The sequence below is a fragment of the Galeopterus variegatus genome, unplaced genomic scaffold, assembly GCF_000696425.1.
Source record: "Galeopterus variegatus unplaced genomic scaffold, G_variegatus-3.0.2 Scaffold152, whole genome shotgun sequence".
Lineage (NCBI taxonomy): Eukaryota > Metazoa > Chordata > Mammalia > Dermoptera > Cynocephalidae > Galeopterus > Galeopterus variegatus.
The window spans coordinates 520,863-542,974 of NW_007726263.1; the positions used below are offsets into that span (position 1 = coordinate 520,863).

At 39.5% G+C, this 22,112-nt stretch overlaps 1 protein-coding gene across 1 annotated transcript in view; it reads right to left on the reverse strand.

Annotated features, from left to right (window-relative positions):
* SEC24D (SEC24 family member D) overlaps nt 1-22,100 on the reverse strand; it is a 113,412-nt gene extending 91,312 nt beyond the window's left edge. The window contains exons 1-6 of the mRNA XM_008592122.1: nt 22,048-22,100; nt 19,731-19,889; nt 9,367-9,496; nt 3,743-3,891; nt 2,246-2,521; nt 1,818-1,945 (exon numbers count right to left, since the gene is read on the reverse strand). Coding sequence (XP_008590344.1) covers nt 1,818-1,945; nt 2,246-2,521; nt 3,743-3,891; nt 9,367-9,496; nt 19,731-19,848 — 801 coding nt within the window. The 5' untranslated portion in view covers nt 19,849-19,889; nt 22,048-22,100. The remainder of the gene's footprint in view (nt 1-1,817; nt 1,946-2,245; nt 2,522-3,742; nt 3,892-9,366; nt 9,497-19,730; nt 19,890-22,047) is intronic.
* Nucleotides 22,101-22,112: the final 12 nt, after the last annotated feature.

Here is a 22,112-nt window from a genome sequence, read left to right on the forward strand (position 1 = left end):
GAGAGAATAAATTTACGTTGTTTTAAGTCACATAGTTTGCAGTAATTTGTTACAGTAGCCACAGAAAACGAATACACCACTGGAAAGCATCCAGGCTCCAGCCAAGCCTCCAGCTGACCCAAGATCCATGAGCAAGCCCAGCCAAAATCAGTCCAGCCTGGCCCAGATTGGCAGAACTGCCCAGAGGACCCACTGACTCATGAGTATTCATGAACAGTGGTTTTAAGCTAGATTGGATGCCCCCAACCTCATTGAAGCTTAATCCCTCAGTTAACTGCTAAATGTTGAGGGTGGGAAATCCTATTATAATAATTGAAAGGTGAGGCCCTGAAGAGGTGATTAGGTTGTACGACCATGCCCTAGTGAATGGTGGTCAGGGATGTGCTTCTTAGGGCTTTAAAAGGGGAGCATGAAGAGTCTGTCCCTCTATCTGCTCTCTCTGCTCCACCGTTTTCACAAAGTGATATCCTGACATCACTGTCACCACCACCAAGACCCTCACTGTGCTTCTTAGGGCTTTAAAAGGGGAGCATGAAGAGTCTGTCCCTCTATCTGCTCTCTCTGTTCCACCGTTTTCACAAAGTGATATCCTGACATCACTGTCACCACCACCAAGACCCTCATTGGATGTGTTCCCTGGACTTTGGACCTCCCAGCCTCTGTAACTAAGCAATAAATTTCGTTTTCTTTATAAATCACCCAGTTCTGTGTATTTTGTTATAAGCAACAGAAACAGACTAATACAGCAACTAAGTTTTGTCGTAGGTTTGTTACATGGCAAACTTTGCTAATACAGTAGCTCTTTGTGCTCTTGAGTTTGTCTCTAACCTTTTCTACTCATCTTTACAGAATCGATTCAAAGACCAAAGTTAGATGTAGTCAATCTCATTATCATTCTGAAAGGATTCTACATCTGTGCTCATTGCCATAGGACTTGCAGTTTCTCCTGAGGGAGGAGTAGTCATCCCTGCCCCATTGACACTGGGCTTTGTCATATGATTTGCTTTAGCCAAGGGCACATGAGTGGTTGTGACATGTGCCACATCTGAGTGGAAGCTTTAAGAGCTATTGCACATTTTGGCTAGCTTTCTTCCTTTTCTCTCCCTGCCACAAGAAAAGCATGTCCACAATAGAGGGTGCCCCTTCACCCTGGATTCTGGAATGGCAAGGGCACATGGAGCAGAATCTAAAGCCAATGTGCAGCTGCTACAGCCTACATGCAACCTAACTGATAAATAAATCTTTGCAGTTATAAGCAAAGGTGGGGACTGATTGTTATGCAGAATAACCTAGTAAAGCTGACTAATACAGTTACTAAGAAATAACCCTCTAAAAAAAAATCACTTGGGTGGAGAAGAGTTAAGTTATAGTTCTAAATTTACATAAAACGATTTTGTTTTTTTAATGTGCAAAATGTAAAATACTTTATATTTTCATCCTCCATGGGTCTTCCACCCTTATTGAAAAGGGTACTTTCATTATTTAAAATAGCATGCTTATATAGGATATATTCCTACTGCTAATTACTCATTAAACAGCAATAGATACTGCAATATATGTCAAAATAAACATCAGTAGACATTGCCATGTTTACATGACACAAAAAAATCCTTTACATAGTTGTTCTCTCATGGAGACCCCTACTATGCCTCCCCCATACATACATATAAGGAAGGAAGCCTTCTCTATGTGATGACTATCTCCTAACTTCTATGATAAAGGATAGGATAAATGCTAACAAACAGAAGAGTTTCTGACAACCGTAATGAAGAATGGTCCTCTGTGAGGGAGACCATGGGATTGAAAAGAGCACTTACTGGGCCGGGGACAGAGTCAAGATCCACCTTCTTCTGGGGCTGTGGCGGACCAGCCATCTGTGCAGGGTCTCCTGGGAAGCCTCCTGGGTAGGAAAGCTGCGTGCCCACCACCTGGGGGCCATAGTTGGCTGCTTGAAAAAATTTAAAAAGAAATGACTATAATTCCAAATTCCATATGTAAGACTCACTGACAATATTATGCTATTCAGTCAAGCATGTTGTATTTTTCATTTTATTAAATAAGTCATGGAGTCAAAGGTGAATATCTTTGGTTTCCCTTTTCTTTAGGCTTTTCACATTATTCAAAACTTATTATTCCATAAAAGCAAGTGACAGATACCTAGTAACATAGAAACAAAGCTGGAGATGTCCAATTAAGGGCTCCCCTAGATAACCCAGGGTCTTCCTCTGCACCCTGCCGGCCTTACCCTGCTGTGGAGGATATCCAGTACCCAGGGTCTGGCCTGGAAGAGGTGGAGGCTGGTACTGGGCATTCACAGGAGCAGGCCCAGGGAGCCCATCCTGCCTGAGCGCTGGTGGAGACAAAGGTGAGGCCCCAGGGCCGTTTAATGTGGTGGTTGGTGGTGGGAGAACCTGAGATCCCGGCTGCAAAACGGACGGCTGCTGGGGTTGTGGAGGACTCTGGAAGGATGTCGCTGACAGAAGGCCAGGGGGCCCCTGGCTGGGGGGAGCCATGCCTGAACCTGTGGGAGAAAGAAGACCAGCCCACCTAAATGCCACAACTCTCAACTCTCTGACTTCTACAAAGTACATGACAAAGACACTTTTTTTCCTGAAATAAAGCAAGAGGGCCCCCTATAAATAACATTTTTTTTAATGCCACAAATTAAAATCTTCACTCAGAAAGTGATACAAATGCTAATTGGGGCATTTTATACAACTGGAAATTTTTAAAAGAGTAAAAGCAATATTCATAATTTTAGTGAGAAAACTATTATGAAAAATTTTAACTCAGTTGCATTAACTTTACATGATACACGCATTATGTAAGGTATCCGTAACTGGTAGAAAATCTAGAAAATCATATAGAAGAAAATGTTATTACCTAAAAAGCATTGTTCAGGTATCTTACACATTTGATAAATTATTTGCATCCTGTGCTTGACTTGATCAAATGGTAGAAATAACCCGAGAGAAGGGATGGGCTACGAACATGCTTTTCAATTATATTGGAAATAGCTGTAAAACCAGATTGTTTTCCTTTCTCTCATTATGTAAAATTGAGTTGATTCTTTGGAGACTTATCCATTTTGAAATCAGTCAAAGATAGAAAATATTCTGAGGGGTTTTTACTGATACTTTTAAAAACCCAATTTTAGGTAATAAGGAAACATTCTTCATTGAGATAAATGGCTGACTATGCTGTTGTTTTAGTGGAGATTTCTATGGCTCCTAGAATATACAACATTTTTATTGATGTAAATCTCAATAGTATAACTCCTTTCTCTCCTGTTCTTCACTTTTCTGCCTCTTGACAACTGAGCTTCCATTCTTCCCATGATCTAAATACAGAATTTAAATGCACCATGATACAATGAGTATTACAATTCTGATTTGGAGGCCCCACAATAACAAAACAAGGTTAAAACTACCCTCACACTTCTTAAAATAATTTCACTGTTCTAATATTTATTTGTGAAGTCGGCATTTTTGTTTTTTATTGTTCTACCATTGAACTAAGGTATTCTGAGGGTCCTTCAACTATCTTGAAATAAGTGGCAGCATAATCAGAAAAAAAAAATTAATTATAGCCATACATGATATAGATGATTTACAAAAAAAAGTGCAAATTCTACTTCAGTATGGCATATTATAGTTATATCTAGTTTAAAAATAAAGAAAGCCTTTCTCATTAAAAAATAATCACAACACAAGGCAATGAACACTAATAATGAAACCATTACCATAGCTGTTGACTTGCATAGCACTAAGCTGATGGCCCAGTTGGGTGATGGATGAAGTGGATGCAAGACTTGAATAAGACGACTGTGTAGAGGGCTCATATGGTGCATAAGAGGGTGCCACACTGTTGACAGGTGGAGGCCCTGGAAATCTGAAAGAGGAAAAAAAGGGTGTTTAATAATATCATGGAGTCTCACAAGCAAATGACATACAATAAATTACCAACAACTTGTAAAATTGAATAAGCCCGTCTAATGGGCACTAGGAAAGTGACTGATATTGTATGATAAATCTTTAATTAAGTTTTACATGAGATCAAAATGAATCATATAGCATCATCCCACATCTAGGCTCACAGGCTAAACATGTCAAGGTAGCAAAAAAATTCCTAACGTGAACACAGAACTAGCTTTGGAAATCGGTTTGGGAAGCTGAGCCCATCACAGCCATATCTATACTAAAGTTAATGATCGATGGAACAGAAATCAAGAAAACTAAATGCTTTGTGGTTTTATCTTTTTGATTATTCTGCTTATATTCTACCCAGCTTTTAAAACAAAACAGCAACTGCACTATAATTTGATGTGACATTCCCTGCAAAACAGTACTTGAAAGTGAACTCAGTAAGAAATTTTTGAATTGCTCACTTTTTTAAATGTTAAACTTTCATCATGCTTTACCTTTTACTTAACTTGAACTTACTCTATGTTTATTTTTCCTTGTTTTGCATTAACAATGTCCACGATCTGAACAATGTTCCTATTATGGTTAATCTGCCAAATGAAGTTAAGGCCTACCTTAGAGTTACTTAATAAATTATTTTCTTATCACTTTTAAATTTTGAATAAAATTACATTTTCTCAGATAGTACACTCTGTTTCACTTTCTCTGTAAATTAGTGGCCCACATCTTGCCTTCTATCCCCTACTACCACTTGAGAGGTTACAAACAGAGCCTGAGAGAGGCCAGTGGCCTGCCTTAAGTCCCACAACTTATTTGTGACAACACTGGAACCAGTTTTTTCCCAGTTCTTAAGTACACTTTCCAAAACTCACAGTAATTTTATCTTGTCATGTTCTCCATACATTTGAATAATTATTAAAAACAAAACTTAAAATTAACCTTCAAAGTATTCTCTGTATAATATTAAGCATATTTCCAGAATAATGATGTCCCACACTTTGAGTTAAATGGTGAACGATCAAAATATTTTCTCTATGTAACTTACAAGTACGAGCCACTTTATAGCAGAAAATTGGTTATAAATAGTTATAAAGTTAGAATGAATAACACTGGAACCCCAAAATACTGGTAAGCAAAATGGTCAAATTACTCTCCTGTCAAAAATTTTAAAAAGGCCAACACAGTTAGACTAAGCATTCTTTGCTTTAAATAATCTTTGGACTAATCTAAGTAAGAACAGAAAATACAAAAGTTAACTTTTCACAGTAAAACTTGTCTTTATGTCTCTAATTCATTAATGACCCTAGGGGTGACACACATAAAATACAGGGAAAAATATAATCTTGCTGGACACATTTAAAATATGTTGTGGTCACTAAAACATGATTTCAAGAATCGTCTTTGTTTTGAAAATCTATTGCTCCATAAGAAGAAACCATTTCTTTTTTTCAAGAAATAATACTTTTTGTCTTTTTTTTAAAACTCAGTCATGGGAGATAGATATATGGAGTAGTTACACACAGACAGAATGCACATGCACTGTAAGAGTGTATCAGTGCAGGCAGTGAGGTAAGGTTACAGAGTTTAGATCTGATAAGCAGGAACTGGGGAAGCAACAGTTAAATGGGTGGAAAAAGCCCCCCAAAATATTTTCAAAGATCTTTCACAAATGTTAACGATATTTTTTAAATATAAAATTTTGTGAATCATTTTTTATATAGACAATACAGGTAGGACAAAATATATTTCGGATAGAAATTACGACATAAGCAGCTCCAAGTATTTTTTTAACTTAACAAAAGGCTAAAGATTTAAAATACAGAATGAGGGTAAGTACAACCATCAGCTATTACTATCAACCCACAAACACCTACTTATCATTGAGTGCTTAACATATATCCTGGGAGTTAGGCTTCAGAAATTCACAAATAAATTATTTCTTTCTGACCAACATAAACACTGTAAGTCTTAAACAGATTCAGTTTTTAAAAGTAGTATTATTAAGTTAAAAATAAAAACAAAATAGTATTAAATGGCTAACAAAAATCCTCGCATACAAAAGGGAGAAGAGGTTAACAGAACTTTTAAACATACAAATTGGTTTAATGTTTTTCAATTTCATCACTTTAGTAACTTAGATTATCTAACGTCACACAGCATGTGGGTGTTATAGTCTGGGTGAGAATCCTATCCTAGAGACCATAAGCAAACCACCTAACCTCTGTTGCTGTCAGCTTTCACATTGTAAAAATGAGCAGATGGAATGAAATAATCCCTTTCTCTGCAAGAAATAGAATGTGATTAAAATTAAAAACCATACACAGTTAAATATTTCTCATGTTGACTGCCTTCATTTAACAAGTTTCTGGACTGAGAAACATCCAATTATAGATTTTAATTTACTTTTTCATCAAATGTCAGAAAAGGGCAGATTCACCTCAAAAAGAACAGTCAATAAAGAATTATTACCAGATGATTAACATGAAAATTTGGCCTCAATTTATTCCTAAACCTCTGTAGCATTGACTCAGTTGTCTGTGGCCTGTTCAACTTCAAACACCTCCCATTTTGAAGTCTGCAATAAATTTCTCAAGAAATGAGACGTATACTGAAGTTTGTTAGTATGTGGAGATAAGGTGCCAAATTTTTCAATATTAGATTAAAACGAAATCTGGATTTCAAATACCCACAGTAGAGAAAATAAAAGTTCTGCCAAATCCTATCATTGCTTTCCAAATTTAAAAAAAAAAAACTATTTCTCTTATTTTTAGTGCTCCCTCCTTTTCCATTGCAATCAGTTTCTTAGTAGATTTACACATATCAGTTTCAGTTTTTGGAGGCTGAATACCATGTACCCTCCAATTCACCATTTGTTGGTCAAAATAGATCACTTACAACTGACTAAGTGACTTTTTCCCTTATAATTAAAAGAATGGATTTTTAGGTTGTAGACTTCATTTAATAGGTTAATTCTACCCAGCAGTAATCCTGTGTAGATAACTTTAGTACCACTTATAAATTTAAAACATCTATTCGGCCTCAGCCAGGATAAAAAGGACAAATTAATGGTATGATTTTTAAATTTTATGGAATATTATCTTTGAAATAGCAGTTTCTTAAAACAAAAATAATACTTTAAAAATTTGAATCAATATAATGACTCAATTATAACTTGTTTTTATTTGATAGTTTAGATATGGTAAAAATTAAGAAATTTCTTTGATCGATCCTCTAAGTACAAATGACAAGATAAAGTGCTATAATCCACAAAGAAAGGTCATGTACCTTCTATGCTCTTTGACAACACCTGTCATCAGACTGGTGTGATCCACCTGCACAGTCACTGTGCCTTTTACCCTTTGCATTGCACTATATACCCAGAAATGTGCCCCATGAGGGAAAAGCAGCATGGTAACCACGGAGGCTTAGTCTGAAACACTAGACTTTTCCCTGACTTTTTCATTTTCTAAACCACTTCCAACCTTCAATTTAGTATTCAAGTTGTAGCAAATGAATAGTGCAGTAGACGTGGCAAAATCTGTCGGTGCTTTGCTGGGAATCACAATAAAAGCAGATTCTTGAATTGAGCTGTCATGAACAACTAGATTGAGCTCTAAGGAAGGACAAGCTACAGACAGTGGATTTTCTGTATTCAATGGAAATGGTACTGATAATCACTAACATGTATTGAGTTTTTTCATGGGCACCATGCACTGAGCAAGGTACTCTGCATGCATTAATCACCAAAATCCTCACAACCACATACTACAGTTACAGTTGTCATGAGCAAACCAAGGCACATGGAGGTTAAGTAACTTGTCCAGCTAGTATCTGCCTGGGCCAAGATTAGCAAGTGTGTCCTGAATCTACAGCCTATACTCTTCACTGTGCCAGACCCCGTGCTGAGCTCACAAGCACACAGCTAGGGGCTGCTTGATGGCAAAGTCCATGATTTACTTACACCTAAGCAACCTGATTCAGGTGAAACAAATGACAACAAACGAAAAAAGATCAACCCAATTCAGGCTAATACCAGTGACCAAATCCTTTTCTAAACTTGAAACCAGCTGTTCAATCTTTGCATTTCTTTTTTAAAAACATCTGAGATGCCTGGAAGTTCAGAATGATGGATTTTTCCAGACTTTCTCACCTTACTTCTGGAGTTAGAATTCTGTTTCCTCATTTTATATATGAGGAAAATGAGGCCCTGGTGAGGCCAAGGAACTTCACTAGCATCCACAGTTAGTTAATGGCTTGAACCAGAAGAGTGTCTTGGTTCTCAGGCTGTTTGCTGTTCTCTTCTCACCCCTTCCATCACACTTTTGAGATCAAGGGCACGAGGGTCAGGTCCCGACTAAGGCCCTTTGACTTCTTGCTCCACACTCAAACCAAATTAGACTCATCGCTGTTTCCTGCATTAACTTTCCCTCTGCATCCCACAGCTACCATTTCAATGGCAAATGTTACCACGGCAACAAGAGCCACGAAGGGTCAAACTCACAAATGCCCTGCAGGAGAATTAACCCAATGATGATGAACATCCCAGAGGGAGTTTTCCTGCTATTAAGGGCTACGGGCTCCTTGAAAGGGTAAGTAAATGGCTTCACCATTAGCAGGGTCCAGACTCACACTTAGGGGTTACTCCTCCACACCACCCCTCAACCCCCAGCCTAACAACCTGGGAAAGCAACTTGGGAAATAAAGCCTCTGGGCAATCCTTGGAGAAATTCCAAAGCAAACACTGCCTAAAGCCTGACACTATAGTTCTCCACAGCAACACCTCAAACAATGATGGGGTTTCCAACAGGGAAGGTGTGATGCTGGCTCCCTTCCCAGAGTTAACAGTCCCCAGTGGGCTGCAGGCTCTACATACATCTCATACCTTGGCTCCTCCAGGCCTCCTTCCAACTTCTCCCTTCCTCAATTTATTATAAACACAAATACAGGATTTCTTTCCCGTGTTGTTTTTACTATATTCTGCCTTTGAGAGTCCCTCAGTGGCATCTGTGTGCCTTCCACATCAAACTCATAGACTTCACTATTGGCCTCAATCAGATTTAATTTTAAAATATTTATTAAGCACCTATTGGTACTGAGCTCAGTTCTGTGAATAACCCAATAGAGTGATTTAAAATTTTATTGAAGAATACAGGCTATAGGCATCTGAAGGAATCAGAGATTAATACAAAATTCTAAAATAAATGTTTTGTGTTGACACAAGTAATTTTTGATACACTTTAAAATACATACTAATGTTGTTTTTTTCCCTCCTAACTTTTCTAAATGCTTTGTTTCCTAAGACAGCTTTCCAGTAGATCTTTTCAAGGATGTGAACATTATCAAGAGGTCAAACTTTCAACCAATAAACATGCAAGTGTAGAAGGTATGTCTGAAACAATTTCAGTAGTATATACAAGTGATGGTTGGGATCTACCTAGCTCACCTTTGCGGAGGGTGACCTGAGGCATGCACTCCGTTTTGGCCAAACTGATGGGGTCCAGGAGGTGGAGGACCTGGAGGCAACATCACCCCAGGAGCAGTGGTCCCCAAGGGCCCTGCTGGCTTTATCATCCCTGCAAGAGAAGGGTATGAATTTAAATGCATATTAAAGTGCAAAGAGAGATGAAGCAAAGACACCAGGTTCAAAATGGAAACTAGGTGGAAGAGGAGGGAGGAAAATGGGGCAAGACAACATCTCCTTCAAACTTGCTTTAACCATTACATGGCTCTGGCATAGTTATTTGGCTTTCATAACGATAAAAGAGCACAAAAGAAAAAGAAATCATTTTAACATTAAACAGAAACTAAACCAGGAGAAATAATCTTTGCATACAGTACATGCACCTAAAACACACTAACACACAAATACTAGAATGCACAATGAAAAATGTCAGTTGGATATCTGAAAATAATACTTTGAAAACAGTAAGAAGCATGGTAGAGCATCCTAACTCAACTACGGGGGGGGGAAAAAGACCATTGAAAATGCCTTTGAGTTACAGCATGAGGAAAGCAAATGTTTCTCCAACAAATCCTGAGCATATCCTTCAGAGCTAAATACTTTTTCCAGCATCCTAAATAGTTAAGTGATAAACACTTGGGGGACTGCTCCAGTCATCACGCTTGCTCATACAAAGTACGGGATCACTGCAATCAATTGATGCTCCTGGCAGTGACTGTGTTTTCATTTATAAGCAGCTCTTCTCAAATAGACACGTTCAAAGGTTTCTCTTAGAACTATTTTCAGATATTTTTCTCCTTTCTTTTTAAGAAATTGTCAGAGGAGAAAAACCACTGGGCTTGGGTTAGACAAGTTCAAGGCCCCATCTGGCCACCTACCAGTAGTTGTATGGCCCTAGGCAAGAAGCTTACCTTTGAGCACCTCAGTTTCCTCACTCCAAAATTAAAGGTTTAGACTAGATTAGCTGTGAGACCCTTTCTAGCTTCTTAAAAGAAAAAAAGAAAAAATACAGTTCTGCCATATGCTCTCTCCACTTCCATGCTGCTTGTTTTTGCTCCAGCCCGTCCAATTTACTTTTGACCCTAACTTGCCCTCTGGCACGGTCATGGATGACCACCTATAGCTGCCTGATGTGTACTCCTCCATCTGACCTTGTGATGGTATTTCATACTGACATCTCCTTTCCTCTGTTCACTTTCACCAGACAGTGAATTCCCTCAGATAGAAGGGAACTGACTGGAGGACTTGCAGTCACCCAGGAGGAGTTTCTTATATTGTTATCATAATACTTTCAAGAGGGTGCCTTCAGATGCTCAGGTAATCTAGAATGACCTGGAACCAGTGAAGTGGTAGTTTTCATAAATAATATTATAGACACTTTTACGAAGGTTTCTTCTCTTAAAACTGGATTCTTTAAACTGAAGAAATTTTTTATATTAACAGGGAGCGCTGCCGCGCTTCCCAAGCGGCGCACTATCCAGTGCGCCACCGGGCGGCCCCAAAACTGGATTCTTTAAACTGAAGAAATTTTTTATATTAACGCTACAGTCAGAGTTTTATTTAGCAATTTTTCATATACCACCATTTTTGATAAATATTGTTCTTATAACACTACATTTTTATATGAAGTTCTAAACCCCAAACCCAGCAAAGTTAGAAAAGCATGAGACTTGCAGTCATACAGACTTGGTTTGAATTTCTTCCCTACCATTTAATAGCTGCGATTCTGACAAGACACTTTATCTGTCAGTGCCTTAATGTCCCCTATCTCCAATGATTGTTCTGAAAATTAAACAAGGGAACAGGTATGACAGCATCCAGAACGATTGTTCCCTCTCCCCAGCCATACACCCTGCTTTCCTTTTTTCAAGGATGTTTCTAACAAAACATAATTACATGCACACTTTTATTTTAATTTTTAAAACATTATTTCAGACAAAAGTAGAAAACCCACAACGGTAGCACTAAAATATTTTCAACTTAAATAATTACATGCACTACAAGAAGCCAAAGATATTCTTGTTTTTTAAGTAAGTTAATACCAATTTTCATCAATAACCCTCATATATATGTGTAGAGAATTGAGGAACAGTTCTGATACACACAAGCATTTCCGTTATAAACCAATCTTACTAAAATGTGTTCTCCCTTTTATTTTTGGAAATCAACTCTATAGCGATCATTCAAATTCATTCTTATCCAGCATTCATTTAACATGTCTTTGAGGCACTTATGAAAAAGACAGCCATGTAAACAAATAATTACAATGCCAGATGATGAGTTACAATATGCAGAGGGACTACCTAATTCTTCCTGCGAGAATCAAGAAGAGTTCAAAGAGGAAGGACTGCTGGAGCTGAATCTTGAAGGACAAGCAAGAGTTTTCTTAGTATAGAAGACAAGATAAGGGATCTCAGTTAGAAAACAAAGCTTGAACAAAGGCATGAGAGAAAATGGAATGATCAGAGCCTGGCAAAAGGTTCAGTGTGGGGAGATTGTGGGGGGAAGGCCAGAGTGGAGTTGTCCAGGTTGGTCAGGGTCAGAATGCAAAGTCCTACATGCCATTTGGACCATCCCCAGGGCAAAGGGAAATCAGTATCATTGTTATCTGCAAAGTCATAGTCTTCCCCAACCACATTATTGGCATTTTCAAAAATGATCAGACACAAAGAGAATCAGGTTCTTTATAGACCGGTATGAGGATTTTAATAGGAAAGGAACACCACACAGTCAGAATGAACTAACTGTGCTTATGCCAAAAGAAAAATACCTAAAATCACAAATTGGTGCTTAATACAGTGGCAGATACTATAGACTAGTTTACTCAACACCAATTCCAAGCCCTTTCTGACTTGTCTTTCTGTATGGTCCTGAGCTGGAAAGGCTGAAACTCCATTTACTAGACTTTCTTCAAACTTGGGTTGCTGTGTGCTCTAAATTAGGCAAAGCAACACATCTCTGGGAGACTCAGGCCAGCCTGGCAGCAGAGATGGCTCTTCTGGGGTAGAAAAGTGGTGACTTCTGGTGGAATGGTCCTGTGTGGGGTGTGCATGTCTATGGACAACACAGTCCTAAGTCTGGTTCTACACCTTTCTCTACTATTCTGTTTACTTCCTGACACCCTTTAACAAATCCCTTTTCTACTGGAGGGGATTCTGTTATCAGCAAAGGAACCCTGACCAAAACACCACCACAGAAATTCTTTGAATTTGGCCCTGGATCTGATAAACTAAAACCAAAATTAAAAACCACTTGTGTGTGTGTGTGTGTGGGGGTTATCTAAAATAAACAAAGATAAGCTCCCCATTATATGGCCTGAAGCCATGCTGGGTGGTATACCTACATAAGCTCCACATAAGGTATTAGGTACCTTACCACCACCCCCACTGCCCCTGGCCTAGTTCCAGTACATTATCACTTCTTGCCTCTCAGCTTCCAGACGAATGGTCCTCAACCCGGGGTGATATTGCCCCTGAAAGGATGTTTGGCAATGTCTGGGAAATGTTTGGTTGCCATGTGGGAGAGGGGTACTCCTGACTGATATTTAGTAAGTAGGGGCCAAGGATCTGCTGAACATTCTACAATGCACAGGACAGCACCGCCCCCACAACACACACACACACACACACACACACAAAAGAGTTAGCTCGCCCCAAATGTCAATGGTGCAGAGGTTGAGAAACCCTGCTCCAGAGAGCAGTATGCCCAGACCCAATTCTTTCTCCAAGATTTCTACAGGGCAGTTTAGCTCTTTCTAAAATGCACATTGGATTGTGACCCTTCCCAGTTTAACACTTTAGTGGCACCCTACCACCCCTAAAATAAAGTCTAAATTCCTTAAGATGGTCCCACTTTCCACTCCAGGAAAATCTGTCACTGCTCACAGTCTACACCCCAGCCATGCTGAATGTCTTGCAGGTCCTCGAAAGTGCCACCTCTCCAACCCCAGCAAGTTGCCCTTCAACCTAGCAACTCTCATTCACCTTTCACATCATTCCTTTTGGGAAGGTTCCCTTCACCTCTGTCTTGATTAGCTGCCCCTGCTGCATGCTTCCATACCACCCTCCGCTTCCTTTATGATAGTGAATTGTAATTGTCAATTTACTTAATGTATTTCCCACTAAATAAGTACTATAAAGATTCAGATTATGTTTATTTTATTTGTTATATCATCACAAGTATTTTCCTTGCTCAATAAATCTGTGTAATTTATTACTGCATAGCACTAGCACTACAAAAACACAATTAATAAGCATAAATGGAGATATGTTCTGTGAGAAATACAAAGCAAGAGTTAGCACTGGCCACATCTACGGTAAATAGATACTGCAAGGAACTACAACTAGGTAGCCTGTGTCTGTCAGAAAATCAACAAAAGGATGACCAAAAGACTAGACAAGAAGACACATAATGACTGAAAATTAAGCTATCTAAGGTTATTCAGCACAGAAAAATAAAGGCTGGGATAATTTAGTGAAAGCATTACATAATTAAACAAAAACACTATAATTTACAGAAAGGTATATTTACACAGAGTATGATAGACTGTATATTCATCTGAGAATTGAATAAGGAGAAAGAGGTATAAATTAAAGCATGAAGAATTTAACCCAACAAAGACAGCTTTTTTAAATATTGGTAAATACCAGAGTGCTTTGCTAATGAATGCCGCTGCTTGTGATTCACTTCATTCACTGAATAAACATTTATAATTAGCTTGGTTTAGCTATTCTACAATGTACACATATTTCAAAACAACATGTTGTACATGATACATATAATATTTATTTGTCAATTTAAAAAATTGTTAAAAAAAAACATTTTTTGAGTGCCTTCTCTGCTCCAGCCACATCTATCATAACACAGTATGGTAAATAACATAGAGGCCTGTGTGTTAGGAGAATACAAAAGGAAAAAAAGAATTTATAAATAAGCTTGGTCAGAAATGTCTGCAAGCACGAAACTTGAACTAGACTGAAGGAGAAATGTGATAAACTCTGTTAGGAGAAAAACTTGAAAGCCTGGGTTGATTTTCTGGTAGTGTAGGGTGCTATCAGAGAGCGAGTAAAACTAGCCTCCAAATGACAGTAACTTAGTATCATTGGAGTAACAGGTATGGAAATGGGGCAGATGAACTGAAAAAAAGAAAATGGGTAAAAGAATGAAGGCCTAAAGAGCTTCAAATAAAAATAGGGGGATGGCCAGTTAGCTCAACTGGTTAGAGAATGGTGTTGTAACACCAAGACCAAGGATTCAGATCCCTGTACTGGCCAGCCACCAAAATAAATATATATATATATATATATATATAATATATAAAAATAATATATATTATTATATTATTATATATTACATAATAATTATGATATAAATACATTATATTAATTATATTATAATAATGATAAAACTATATATAAAACAATATATGTAAATACATATAAAACTATACATATATATATTTATGTATATATAAAATAGGGGCAATGAGAAGCCATAAAAGGTTTTAAGCAAAGGAAAGTTCAAATTAAGATATACAGAGCCGGCCTGGTGGCGCACTGCTACAGTGCGCCACTTGGGAGCACGGCGGCGCTCCCGCCGAGGGTTCGGATCCCACATACAGACCGGTTCCCGCTCACTGGCTGAGCGAGGTGCGGGTGCAGCACCGAGGTTTGCGATCCCGTTGCCGGTCCCGGTCTGGTGCGGGCACGACACTGAGGGTTGCGGCCCGTTGCCGGACACGAAAAAAGACAAAAAGGAAAAAAAAAAAAAATTAAGATATACAAATGGCCAACAGACACATGAAAAAATGCTCAACATCACTAAACATCACGGAAGTGCAAATCAAAACCATACTGAGATATCATCTCAGCCAGTTAGACTGGCTGTTATCAAAAAGACAGAGAACAACAAACGCTGGTAAGGATGCAGAGAAAAGGGAACACTTCTATGCTGTTGGTGAAACTGAAAACATTATAGAGGCCATTAGGGAAAACAGTATAGAGGTTCCTCAAACAACTACAGATAGAACTGCCATGCGATCCAGCAATCCCACTGCTGGACATATGTATTAGTCCATTTCTGTTGCTTACAACAAAATACATGGAACTGGGTAATTTGTAAGAAAATGAAATTTATTGCTTATAGTCTCAGAGGCTAGGAAGTCCAAAGTCCAGGGAACACATCTGGCAAGGATCTCTTGGTGGTGGCAACAGTGACCCAGGGATCTCACATGGCAAAAAATGGAGCAGAGAGAGAATAACCTTTCATATGCTCTTCTTCTCAGGCCCCCAGAACCAAGCCCCTGACCACCACTATTAACCCATTCACTGAGGCATGCATGGTCCTACAATCTAATCACCTCTTCAAGGGCCCACCTTTCAATTACCATAATAGGATTTCCTACCCTCAACAGTTAACAGTGGGGATTAAGTCTCAGTGAGGTTGGGGGGTGCACCCAATCTACAGCAGTATATACCCAAAGAAATGGAAATCATCGTGTTGAAGGGTTACCTGCACTCCTGTGTTTATCTCAGCTCTATTTACAATAGCCAAGAGTTGGAAACAACCTAAATGTCCATCAATGGGTGACTGGATAAGGAAAATGAGATATACATACACAGTGTAATAGTAATCTGCCATAAAAAAGAATAAAATTCTGCCTTTCACAGCAACATGGATGAACTTAGAGAAAATTACCTTAAGTAAAATGAGCCAGGCACAGAAACAGAAATACCATATAACCTCACTCATAAGTGGGAGCTAAAAAATAAAAAAGAAAGAAAGATACAACAACCATAATAATACGTTGAATTTTCAAAGGAAAGAACGGAACTGAGCCCACCAGAGGTGGGAGAGGGGGAGAGAGAGGGAGGATTAGTGAGAAATTGGTAAAAGGCCACAAAAAATTATCCATTGTGTAATGCTGAATATACTAATTATCCTGATTTGAGCATTACATATTGTACACAGGTATTGGTATTCAATACAATGCCCCACAGATATGTACAATTATGTTTCAATAAAAAAAACTCTAAGGAAATCTGAATAAATTATGAACTTTAGTAAAAAATAATATCTCAATATTTATTTATTAATTATAACAAATTTACCATACTAATGTAAGACGTTGATAACAGAGGAAACAACAATATCTGTTATATCAGAATTCTCTGTGGTATCTTCACAATTTTTCTGCAATTCTGAAACTGTTTTAAAAAACAATGTTTATTTTTGAAAAAAGCAGAAGAGTTCATACAATGTCATTTGTAATAGTGAAAAAAACTGAAAGAACCCCAATGATCAATAAAGAAATTGTTAAATTTTTTTTTTTTTCCTTTTTGTCTTTTTTTCGTGTCCGGCAACGGATCGCAACCCTCAGTGTCACGCCCGTACCGGACCAGGGACCGGCAACGGGATCGCAAACCTCGGTGCTGCACCCGCACCTCGCTCAGCCAGTGAGCGGGAACCGGTCTGTATGTGGGATCCGAACCCTCGGCGGGAGCGCCACCGCACTTCCCAAGCGGCGCACTGTAGCAGTGCGCCACCGGGCCGGCCCGAGAAATTGTTAAATTTTTTTTAAAAAAAGAGAAGTCCAAATTAGATTTACATGCTATGAAAGAAATCTCTGGCTTGAGTGCCTTTTGGAGAAAGGCATTATTAGAACGAGAGATAATAGTTAAGAGACCATTTTAGTAAGCCAGACGAGAGATGGAGGGCTTGAACAGAAGAGTGACAGGAGACAGAAAGGAGGAAGCAGGTAGGAAAGATGCCTACGATTATTTACTCCAAAAGGATGCAGGAGACCAATCAGATTAAGGAAGGCAAAAGGGAGAGAATTTTCTTTAAACAGTGAAAGTTTCTGATGGGGATCACTAAATAAACAATGCAAGTGAATGAGATATGGAATGCCAGAAAAAATAGGTTTTTATGAGAGAATACTGAATTTTTTTGGACATGATGAGTTTGATGTGCCTAAGTAAACAGGTGGGTAATTGGAAATATGGGTCTGGAGCTTAGGAGAGACATCTGGGCTGCAGAAATAGATCTCAGAGACAAGCGTTTCATGTGGAATGATGACAGCTCGGGGAAAAATCTAGAGTGGGAGAATAGAGGTGAAGATAGAACACAGGGAGAAACAGCAGCACTTAAGGGTCATACAGAAGAAGGAAGGCTCATTTGAAAGAGATCCAGAAAGAGGGCCGGCCCGGTGGCGCACTGCTAGAGTGCACCGCTTGGGAGCGCGGCGGCGCTCCCGCCAAGGGTTCGGATCCCACATACAGACCGGTTCCCGCTCACTGGCTGAGCGGGGTGTGGGCGCAGCACCGAGGGTTGCGATCCCGTTGCCAGTCCCGGTCCGGTACGGGCGCGACACTGAGGGTTGCGATCCATTGCCGGACATGAAAAAAAGACAAAAAGGAAAAAAAAAAAGAAAGAAAGAAAGAGATCCAGAAAGCAACCAAGGAAAGCAACAAAAGGATAGTGTCATTGAAACCAAAGGACAACAGAATTTTGTAAAAATGAGAGCAGTAAACAGCGTCAAATACAAAAGAGGACAGACAGGTCAGGGTCTACTGCAATCAGTAATAATAGGAGGACACCACTGACCCTGGTGAGAGAGGTGGAAGGTTGGGTGGGGTGACCCATGGAGGGAAAGAAAAGTAAAGGCAGAGGGTCTCTGAATAGGGTGAGTACTTTCTTGAGAAGATGGCTGTGAAGAGAGGAAGGAAGGGTGAATTATTCTGAGTGTTATACTTGGGTGTGTATGAGAGTGTTGTTTGCTTTCTTGAGGGACCCAGGTATGAATCCTGGCTCGACTACATGCCAACTCTGTGACCTTGGACAAGTCATATTATTTCAGACATTCAGTTTTCTTAGCTGCAAAAGAGGGCTAATAACCTACTGCAGAGCATTGTAGGAGGATTAAATAAGATCATACACATAAAGCTTTAGGACCAGTTTTTGATATGTGGTAGGCACGCAAAAAAAGAATAATTTATAATTATCATTATGTATAAATGCTGAGGATGAATGAACCACAAACAGAAACTGAAAAAAGATAGGTTAATGGTTCCTACAGGATCCGAAGAGGCAAGATTATAAATGATGGGGAGGATTGGTCCTGAACAAGAAGAGGAATGCCTCACCTGAAGGTCTTTAAAAATTTGGAGGAGACTAAATCATAAGACTGACTTTCCAAAGGAAATTCATAATTTCGGAGCATCTTCTACAGCAAACTGCATATGGTCACTAACATCAAGCCTCCCTGCAAAGCTTTCCTCAGCCCTTGCTGACTGTCCTCTGTACATGCTACTCAGTGCAGCCAGGATCTAGATATATGAGCTAGTCCCAGTGAGCCCTAGGAGTTACTCATTGATTTATATATGGCCCATTTCCACAATGGATTGTCATTATACATAAATGATTTATCATTTGTCTAGGACCAATCCTCCCCATAACATCAATAATCTTGCCTTTCTGGATCCTACAGAAACCATTAACCCATCTTTCTCCAGTTTCTCTCTGTCTGGTGGTTTATTCCTCCTCAGCATTTATATATAGTGATACACCCATTGTGTGGATTTGAGTTGAATTCCCCAGTATTCTCTCAGGAGCCTAGGAACTGTCTCACCCAAATATTTTCAGGGAATTTGGGACCATCAGATCTGAAAAGAGCTATTATTAGCTTCATCCCTGTCTCCTGAAGCTTGGTCCCTCCCTTTGATAAAAAGGAGTCAGTCGGCCTCATGGTGTCAACTGTCATCAGAAGGATATTTGTCAGTCCCACTTCATTACTCCTCTTTTACCCACCTCTGCCCCTAAAGCCAAGATTCTCTGCTAGATGCTATATTTTAAAGCAACCAATATTGTTCAATAATGATTTCAAGAAAAGGTCACATTTTTCTTGTTATTATTACCAGTGCATAACCTTTAGTATGCAAATCTAACAGTACTTTTCCAGTATCGAAATTGATTTTATAACATTATTATCCAAACCACCTTAGTGCATATATATATATATATATAAAATTCATTTTTTATTGAGTGTTTATAATAACCTCACACCACTAATTAACAGCAAGAACAAGTTTAACAGTAAACATAAAACATTGAGGAAAGCTTTTTTTGTTTTAGTCTATATTCAAAAACCAAACTTGTATTCCACGCAATAACCAAACTGCTGATACAGGTTTCTGCTATGAGAGCCTTCTCCAAATGATCCTATAATATCAAGCCATTGTATCATACAATGACCAATCAGTGCTTTCAAAGCTCCTCTTTCAGAATATCTTATATTTCTCAGCCTGAGTAGCGAATAATCAGGTACATGTCAAAATAATGCACTTTACCTGGGAGAGAAGCTGCATGTGACGGATCCCCATAGTGCCCGTAATGAGGTGGCGAAAAGCCTATTCCAGGCTGGGACTGAGAATAGGGGGGTGTAGCCACATAACCTTGTTGACTCATTATGAAAATATCATTCCAAAGGACAGTTCTACAAAATAACCCTGCAACAGAAAAACAAAAAACATGTCAAGAAGAGGGTTTTAGTCACTTAATGCTATTAAAAATATAAACACTGTTAATAAGTACTTCTGATGGTTTGAGGAAAAGTACAATTATCACATACATGAGACATCTTCATATCATTATCCCCTAAAAAGGCTCTTTGGAACACAGTAAATCACTTCCATAGTTCTGGGCAAATTCTCAGGCATGAAATCTGAATAACAACTGCCAAACACTTTTTCACTGGAACCCCGAAGTGTTTCTCAGGTAGTCTCTGATAAGTAATCCTACTATTTTGTGCTTTTGGTTTCCATGGCCACATCTCAGAACAAAGCACACCATGCCATTCAATTGACTGACCGCAACTGTCAGTAGGCTACAATCAGATGTTTTATGACTTGTGTCTTTCTAGTGCTCTTCGAATTAGCAATTTTAATCTAGTAGCTAGGACAAAGAGTAATCATAGCCCAACATATATAGAAGATAAAGTTGATAACAGATTTATTGTATAAGTCATAATTAGACGAAGCCAGGTGGCAACTACAACCATTTGAGAGTTGTCAGTGGTTTCTCAAAGATGACAGAATTTCTTTCTGATCTAAGCGATATCACAGCTCTACAAACATATGCACCTATATTTAAGGACCTAAGAAAAAAAGCATAATTTCATATGTGTGTAGGCAGACACATTCACAAATATAACAGAACCATCTTGATTCTACTCAGAACCCAAACATCAGTTTGCTTTAAATTTTCCATTTTTTCCAGGTTTTCACAAAATAAGAGACAGTTCATAGGACTGACTATTTTCAAAAAACATTTTATAACAAGATAGAAAATGCTCTAAATCCTAGCATGAGAAGTGAGTTTTCGTTCCCTATCTGCCAATATTTAGCTGTGTGACATGGAATAAGCTGAAAAACCTCTCTGGGCCTCTATTCCCTCTTTTAGAAAATGAAGCCTCCAAAAGCCTTTCCAGATATAAAACAATAATTACAATTTCTCTCCAGTTTCTTCACCCAGCACAGGCATATTCTTCCTTTTGTTCTTTTATTTGCTGCCTTTGAAGGTAGAAGATTGTTACTACCTGCTGACTTAGAATCTGTCCATATTCAGGAAACGTCATTTCCAATTTAAAATGTGAAGCCTAAACTTTTTGATTTGGTTTATTATATTAAACTACAAGTTTCCAAAATAAAAGTGACGGAGTAAAAGTATTGTAAGATCATTTTCTGCTCCTTGGACAGGAGAACTAAAAAGAAGCGAGAGGCGAGCAGAGGCCTCTGGTCCACTTTGTTCCTGACAACACTTATTCCCTCCTCCCACTTAGCAGACAGAGACGTGGCAGCCTGAGCTTTGGTCCAGCTCATCCAACCAAGCACATTTAGGAAGTCAGCAGCACGCACACCCCTAAGCGGCAGCCTGTTGCTGAGCGACAGAAAAGAAAGGCAGAGATGCTCACCCCAAAGAGCAGGAAGCTCCTGACTGGCCCTGCGAGGAATCTGCTTCCTCATGCAACCTAGTTTGCCACGTCAAACTTCCTCACATACAGAACCAAGTTACAGAAACCTGACTCAGCTTCTAGCGGCGACATGGCAGAAAGCCACTTGGCATGAGCAGGCCTAGGATCGAAATCTGGGGACTCCAATCCCAGAACGGCCCCCAGTCCACTGTCACCCGGCAATTAGAGCCAAGGTGCGCTTCTCACCCTTGAAGAAGTTCGGATTTGGCCAAATCAGGTCCACTATCAGGATATCCCTAAGCTTAAAGATACAGTTGCCATTTTTACTATGAACATTTCGAACGCTCCCTTCCTCCAAGAAAGAGAAAATTAAGTTGATGCGGAGACGAGACCCCGCTGGCAGTGGCACTGGGATACCGTGGCTACTGAAGACCCTGCCCAGGCAGTTCCAAGAACAACGGCGGGGGCTGGAGCGGGTAAAAATGCCCACGCCCACCTTCCCCCTTCCCGCCCCATTATTAAGCCGCACTAAAAGGCTAAAGGAGCAAAGGACGGGGTCTCCTCCCGCTACCCCCGCCACCGGTGAGCATCCAGCTTCTCTGCACCCCTCCCCCGGGCCGCGCACAGCTCCCCACTCCAGCTGCGCCCGGGGAGGGGCTGTCCCGCTGCCGCGTCGGGGCCGGGCGCGGCATTACCTAGTCCCCGCTCCCGCACGCCGCCGGGCTTCCGAGAGCCTCTGGCTGTGCTCCGAGTGCCGGTT